At 32.1% G+C, this 7,978-nt stretch overlaps 1 protein-coding gene across 1 annotated transcript; it reads right to left on the bottom strand.

Annotated features, from left to right (window-relative positions):
• Window positions 1-892: 892 nt before the first annotated feature.
• LOC101223130 (mannose-6-phosphate isomerase 1) lies at window positions 893-4,074 on the bottom strand. The gene is made up of 5 exons (XM_004145804.3): window positions 3,554-4,074; window positions 3,265-3,432; window positions 2,284-2,496; window positions 1,558-1,824; window positions 893-1,417 (listed from the first exon to the last, which is right to left on the bottom strand). Exons 1-5 carry the CDS (start codon window positions 3,893-3,895, stop codon window positions 1,082-1,084), a joined length of 1,326 nt encoding a protein of 441 aa, XP_004145852.1. The 5' UTR covers window positions 3,896-4,074; the 3' UTR covers window positions 893-1,081.
• Between the last annotated feature and the right edge of the window lie 3,904 nt (window positions 4,075-7,978).

The raw sequence follows: 7,978 nt of genomic DNA, 5'->3' as shown, positions 1-7,978 counted from the left end.
GGTTATCTGATGCATGAAATTATTGATATGCCAAACACCTACGTTATTTTATTTATATTATTTGGTGGTATTATCTATGGACTATTATTCTAACCCCATTTCCTTTCCATTCTTTCATGGACAAAACCCACCTTCCACACTTAAGCAAACGACTTCAACTTTAGAACAAGAAAGAGAAATAAAAAAAATTCGTTTTTGTTTAAATTATATCAAATCAAGATTTTAGCTAGGTATATAATGACATTCAGAGAATGTGCGTCAAGAACAAATAACTTTTAATGACACATTTTCTTATTCCTACGTGTAATTGAAGCCCATAGTTGTGATAGTGATATTTTTTACCTCCCTAATCTTTGAAATTAAGAAAAAGTGTCATAAAAGTTGTTTCCATAAGTTTTTATTTAAAATCTGATGGAGCATATATACAACCTAATATTGATACATATCAACATTAAATCATATATGGAAAAATACACAAATCATATATGCATGGACATATATTTCCTAATAAAAGGTTTGATCTAATCCCCAACATATTTACAACAATTTGCCTTAATAGACATTGATTCATTTGACCTATGATAAGCTTTTTATGTCAAAATAAAATTATTGAATTGGTGAAAATTTAAGAGAAAATGTCACTTAAAATAAGTAAACGTTAATCTTCTTTTAAATACCAATCGATTTGGAGCCAATAAAATTGAGAAGAATTTTTTTTAGTTCTTTCATAATTAAGTTCCTCATTTCTCAAATGTCCATAGATTCTACTTCTTTTTTTAAAGTTAATACACTACAAATCAACCCAATGTGATTCTCTTATGCAAAATTACTAACAGTAAGGGAATTAAATAGATTATTATAATTGATATATTTGGTGTTTTGAAAAGGAATCAAAGATTATAATCTTTGAATTGTTATTATCCAATAAAACTAGATTAGTGCAGTATCATAGAGAACAAATAAACAAATATTAAACATATAGTTTCTCATATACAAGTTAATGAACAGAGAAAAGGTAAATATACATCATTATTAGGTACTATCTTAGAAAAGAAAAGAAAAAAGAATGAAGGCCAATCTATTATTTACCATTCATGAATGTGTCAAAGAACTTGTTGTTTACTCCTGTTCTAAAAATGAGCAACTCAACTTCACTTGTTAGATTAATCTCAGTTTCAGCAGGTACGAAGAGGACGTCTCCTTCACTAATTACATCGCTTTTAAGTGATTCTTCATTCAGCAACATCATCCCCTTTCCTCCGGCAACCAGAAATATCGACGGTCCGGGGCTCGCTGGAAATAAGACAGATGTCCCCATGGGAAGAGCACAACGATCTACCTCAAATTCGTCAAATGGTGGAACATACTTCGTTATGTATGGATTCACGGGCACTCCTTGGAGGATTTCAGGAAATCCCTGCAGATTAGCATATAAACATGTCAAAACTTTTGAGCTCTGACCTTTTCCTCTTTTTTTTTCGCTCCACATAAGAAAAACTTCATACCGAAACTTTTAAACACGGGAAATTGTTGGACTGGTTCAATGGAAAAGTTTACCTGTTTGTAAGTGAGCATGGCACAGAGAGTTTGAACATCACGAAACTTGGGAGTTAGACCAGCCCGAACAACGTTATCAGATGTCGCCATGCACTCGATACACTCACCCTTTATATATGCATGAGGCTCATTTGCCCCAAGGTATAGAGCTTCTCCAGGACTAAGCTTCACATAATTTAAGAAAAAGGCTGCTATAACGCCCACGTCATCTGGATATTGCTTTTCAAGATTTAAAACCAAAACTTCCTTGGCTGTTAATTGCCTCACCTGAAGAAAGATAAAGAATACAAAACAAGGAGCAACTAGATGAGCACAGATCATAAACATGTATTCGTTGCTCCGAAAGTCTAGAAGCAAGTCTACTTAAAAATGAAGAAATAAGTGTTTACAAAGTTCCATAAAAAAGTATACTTCATAACATACAGTTCAATTTAAAATCAAGTAAAAATCAAATTGCATTCGTAGTGTTATGGTCATGCTTTACGTAGAGCAGAAATAGAGGTTAAAAAAGAGGCTCTTTTATCTTTCTTTCCATAGAAAACAAAACTACAGAGCATATGGAAAGGAAGCACAAACCCTTCATCGGTGAATGCTGCCTATAACAAAAACAATAAAGAGTGTTGGTCTTAGATAAAGTTTGCTTCCTACATTCTCTAAGAAAAAAGGATAGATCACTTGAAGAAGAAAGTTCCCATACAAAAACCAAGTAAAGCATTGCATAGTCACCTCACTTTCAGAGTGCAGTCGCCTTGTCAATTCTGATATCACTTTTGATATCAACAATGTGGGAGCCGACATCAACCGGGTGAAAGCCAACCTTAGAGCAGACTTGAGATCTTCTTCCTCGTCTTCGTCATCTAACAACAATAGTCTGTTTGTGGCTGCAGTGCCAATCATTTCTACACTCTCAGGAACAGTATGAAGAACATCTTTCAACTCCTGGAAAGAAAAGAAAATTAAACACGAGATGGTGTGCATCTAAACAAGACAAAAAAAAAAAAAAAAAATCTTTTTAACATGAGAAGAAAAATAATGGACTTCTCTTGGGGGGGGAGCAACTGAGAAGCAAAAAGTTATCTAAAATCCAGAGAAAAAAGAAGTATTTGTTTTCCCTAGTTAAATCTTGTGAGACATTTGAAAAAGTTTGCTTATCATTTTATTCACCACAAATTTCTTTCATCACCCACATATTGAAAAGTCATACTCAAAAAGTGAAAAGCAATCTTTCTGCTTAAAAGAACAAATCAAATCAAGCCACAAAAATTAAGGACATACATGACATTTCACTACATCAAAACAGAACAATGAATTCAACTGTTCTAACCATCATACACATAAAATATTTTATTACTGGTCACATCAAGATTAACAAGTCTAAAAGAAGGTTATGTCAAAGAAGAAAAAGAAAAGTATAAAGAAGATTGAGCATAAGCCTGACGAAAGAGACCTTTATAATATAATAGTTTAAATAGAATCCAAGCGAATTGAAATCAGATAACATTAAGAAATCAGATAAACATTCTATTTAAAACTGAAAAAAGTTCAAACAAAACGAAAGTAGACAACATCAAGAGAGTATCATTAAAATAATGATTCGATGGCAGCAAAAACTTATCAGAAATTAAACAAATCTAAACAAACAAACAGATCCATGGAACTTCAATAACTCACAGATGTTTGGAAGATTTGGGGTTCCCAATAATTTACCTCGAGACTGATGAATCCACACAAAGCCTCAAAATCAGTAATGGCGAGAGCCATTTCAGGTTTGTGATTTGCATCTCTATAAACTTTAGGGTGCAAGATATGAAGTTCTTTGGCCAATTCCTTATCAGGATGAGCCTGAATCGACAATGGTTTTGCCACAGAAAGAACCTAAAACGAAAAATCGAAATGAGAAAGAAGAGGAATTCATTCATTTGATTAACCAAACACCAACATCGACACCAACACCAACACCAACACCAACACCGACACCCCAGCACGATGTTCATACCTTGAACAGAAAGGGGATATCGGAACCCCATTTCTGAACGACCTTATCACCGAGAACATTGGGATTTTCCAACACCCATGACTTCAAAGAAGTTGAATAGGAGTCAATCCGGCCGCCATTCTCAACAGCAGGAGGAATTAAGAAGGAGGGTCCGGAATCGTGGGTTCCCATCCAGAATTCAGCGTAGGGTTTATCAGGATCGATAAGGGATCCAGAGTTCAAAGCGAAGAGCCTAGCAACAAGAGAATCTTGGCCTCTGATTCCCCAATCGTAAGTCTGAACAGAGCACTTCAATTGGAATACATTGCTCTGTTTCTTGGTGGGAAGAGCGTCAGACTCCATGAAAATTGGAGAGAGAGAGAAAGAGAAGATGGGAAGTGAAGAAGAAGGTATGGGAAATTCAGAGAAGGTTAAAGGGGTATAAATGGAAGTGGAAAGCCATGGGAGAGGGCAAAGAAAATGGAATTTTGCTGGTTTTTGAAGGAGTTTGGAAGAGAGGGAAACAAAGTACCGGAATGGGAGTATGAGAGAGAAAGAGTAAAGATGACGGTTCTCAAAATAAGTCAAATTGTTGACTTTTTTTTTAGAGTTTTCTTTTAAAATTCACTTTCATATTTTCACGAGAAGCTTTGCCGATATATTGTCTCCACATTTCGTCATAATACCAAGTGGTGAGAAGTCCTTCAAAATTGAATTCTCAATCTCTTTGATGTTTCACGTGTCACTATTTTTGTATTAATAATTATTTCACTAAAATCTAAAAGGAAAAAAAGAAAAAAAAGGATCAAATGGAAACAATTAGGACGAAAAAGTAGTTTGTGTTGAATTGGTAAATTTTGTTTGTTTCTAACCATAGTTAGTTCATAACTAGAGGCAGTTAACTTAAGAAGTATTAGTTCTTCCTTTTGACCTCATCTTGTCTCTCAATAACTAATGTTTGTTTGGGTTAGTGAAGGAAAGTTATTAATCCACTAGTTTTTTACTTCTTGTATTTGTACACTTCATTAACTCACTGCCTATAATATACCATCCTACCAATCATCCTATTACATTTAACTAAACTTGTTAAATTAAATCTCAACTCCATTTCTCCTCCCCTAAAAAACAACAACTTCATTTCCTCTACGCTTCACATTAACTGAACGCACCACATAGCTTTACAAATGTAACCATTGTAAACCGACTTCCTTCATCACCCTACTAGTTGAAACACAATTCAGATACATGTGGCTTGAGATGACGTTTATTCCTTATTTGTAAGAATAGATGTTGAGAACAATTGATGTGCCACGGATGAATCATTGTCCTAAAAGTAATTATGATGCGATCGTGGTACTAATTTTGATGTCGATTGCTCCCCAACGTTAACATAATAACTTCCAAATTATGGTGTGCACTCACCAAAATATAGACTAGAACAAGATAAGTGCTCACAACAATAAGAAAGAAATACAAAGGAAAGCATGTGTAGAGAAATTGAGATTTGTATTTTTCATCGTATATGCTAGATTAATAAAACGATCTAAAATTACTAGGGTTACAACAAAAATAAAACGTAAAATGTTATTTCAACTATTAAATCAAACGAATACTTTTAATATAAAGAGTTAATATAATGGCACCTGTTTGTGGACATGGTTATTTATACTATCACCACCAACACAGTTTGAACTCACTACTATCATGCCTTAGTATTTATATGGATAAATGAAACTACCTCAATCACGTTTGAGAACTCCTCTTTATTCTAGGTGAACACCCACAACAGTAATAAGAATAACCCCAATTAAACAAATAGTTAAGTAACCCCAAGAAAGCTAAACAAATTTTGGCTTGGAAAAATTGATCAAAGATCAAGAAGAAAAGAGATCTCGTTCTTAACTTCAAGATTTTGAACTCTCCACGATCTAATTGATCAAACTAGATTGAAAATCTTAAACATGTATTCTAACACAAAAATACAAAGAAAATCATAAAGCTTGAGAGATAACACTTTCATTCAAATACAAGTTGTATTCTTCAAAATGTAGAAATTCGTTAGCTTTCCATAAGTCTTTCATTTTAAATGTGATGACAAAAACATCTTGGTGTTATTATTTCTATGCTTGTTTCAAAGATGAGAATATCATCAACATACAAACATATCATCACACATTTAGCTTCAAACAACTTTGAATAAACACACGTATAAGAGGAGTTTACCTTAAAATCATTGTTTATCAAAGTACCATTAAATTTTTCATACTATTGTTTGGAATCTTATTTAAGACCATCAAAAGATTTTTTAAGTTTAAATATACTTTATTTTCCTGACCAGTAATTGTAAAGTCTTTAGGTTGTATCGTATAAATCTCTTCCTTTTGATCACCATTAAGGAATGTTGTTTTTAGGGTTTACATCCATTTGGTGTACTAAGAGACTATGAATGGCAAATAATGCTATAAAAGCTCTAATTATAGCTATCTTTGTTTTATGGGAATACGTGCCAAAGTAGTCAATACTTTGTTCTTGTGTATACCCTACTACTACTAGTCTAACTCTTGTATCTTTCAATTGAAATATATGGCTTAGTTTTTTTTTTTTTTTTTGAAAATCCGCTTGTACTTAATAGGTTTATTTTCTTTAGGAGTTTGGTTCATGGTTAGAGAATCTAGTTCACTCTTAACAACAAAGTTTAAAGTTTCTTTGTATGTTTTAAGATCCTCATCTATTATATACATATATGCAATCTGAGAGTCAATATCATTTGGTCTCTTTATTAGAAAAGTAGTAAAAAAATCAAAACTATTTTTTTTCTCAGTTCTTTGTTTCTTACCTCTTCTAGGTTATATTCCATGTATTCCATTAAAAATGTTAACATTTTCCGTTTCAAGAATACTACTAGAAGCTATACTGGTTGTAGTTTCATGCATATTACCTGAACCTTGATCAACTTCATTTTCACGCCTACTATTAGATGAAAGAAGGCATAGAAACAATTAATACATTTTCATGATTAGATTTTCTAACACGAAAAACGTGCTTAAAGAATTAATTATGCATCCTTATATTCACATATGGATTTATCATTCAAACACACAAAGTCTATATGCAACAATTATTATGAGCATAACCAATAAATAGACAATAAAAATATTTAGATCCTAACCATAAATTTCTTGAATGCAGGATATGGTATCTTAGCCAAACATCCCAAATCCTCATGTAAGTAGGATTAGGTGCATAGTCTTTCCAAAGTTTATAAGGTGTTTTATCTAGTTCTTTGTGAGGTACTCTGTTACCAATAAAACAGGTAAAAAACACTGCTTTCCTCTACAAATTGTCAAATAACCAAGAACTTAAGAGCATGACATTCAACATTCCGTTAAGAGTTCTATTCTTACATTTTGTTATACTTTTTTTTTTTTTTTTGTGAATAAGGTGTAGTAAATTCATGAATAATGTCATTTGATTCAAAAATTATTTAAAGGAAATTATCATTGTATTCACCACCTCTATTTGACCTTAACCCTTTAATCTTTTTATCTAATTGATTATCTACTTGTGCTTTATATTTTAAAAACATACTACTAGCTCCATCCTTTGTTCTTATAAGTTAAATTTTAGTGCATATAAAAAAGTATCAATAAAATATATGTATAGTAATTTTTTCCAACTCTACTTGTAGTATTATATTTTTTAAATTAGCTAAATCAGAATCAATCAATCAATTCAAGTAATTTTGTACTTCTAGATGTGACAGATTTAAAAAGTTTGTGGTCAAATTTTGTTTATGCACAAACAAACATTTACTAGTTTCATGTGTTTTAGATGCATTAATCAATTTTAATTTCTTAAGTTTCTTAACCGATGCAATATTCATATAATCTAGACTACCATGTCACATATTAACGGATTCAACTATGTAAGCAAATTTAGAAGTACTTGCATGCATCACAACAATATTCAATAGAAAAGACCATTAGTCAAATACCTATTACCAACAAAGAGTCCGCTTTTGGTGAACCTTATTAGCTTCTAGCACAACCTTAAGCCGAGTCCAATTCAATAGTTCGAGTACAACCTTAAGTCCAACCCAATTCAATAGACTTTTAGACACCAAGTTCCTACGTAGTGAAGGTACGTACAATACATTACTTAAGAATAAAGTTTTTTTCATAAGTTAGTTTTAAAAGAACATGTTGGGTTTTATATCCTAAAACTCATGATTTGTGAATGTTAAAGTATTCTATTATTTAATAAAGTATTTGAAGAATTGTTCAATAAATTATTGTTGATTAAGAGATTTGCTTATGATAAAACATAGAAAGTATGAATATACTTGAACTTTACGTAAAGACATAAACGTGGATCAAATTCGAGTAATAGTCTAAATGGTCTATAGTATAGAAATAAGATTGGACGTTTTATTCTAAGGACTATATA

The sequence above is a fragment of the Cucumis sativus genome, chromosome 3 (genome assembly GCF_000004075.3).
Source record: "Cucumis sativus cultivar 9930 chromosome 3, Cucumber_9930_V3, whole genome shotgun sequence".
Lineage (NCBI taxonomy): Eukaryota > Viridiplantae > Streptophyta > Magnoliopsida > Cucurbitales > Cucurbitaceae > Cucumis > Cucumis sativus.
This window is presented reverse-complemented; position numbering and strand designations above follow the sequence as displayed.

What these genes read in the sequence shown, in the direction of transcription:
- LOC101223130 (XM_004145804.3), bottom strand. Translation starts at nt 3,895, where the DNA reads ATGGAGTCTGACGCTCTTCCCACCAAGAAACAGAGCAATGTATTCCAA. An exon ending in ATATCCCCTTTCTGTTCAAG is followed by an intron (nt 3,433 to 3,553) that starts GTATGAACATCG and finishes TTTTCGTTTTAG; the next exon opens with GTTCTTTCTGTGGCAAAACC. An exon ending in CCATGCTCACTTACAAACAG is followed by an intron (nt 1,418 to 1,557) that starts GTAAACTTTTCC and finishes GCTAATCTGCAG; the next exon opens with GGATTTCCTGAAATCCTCCA.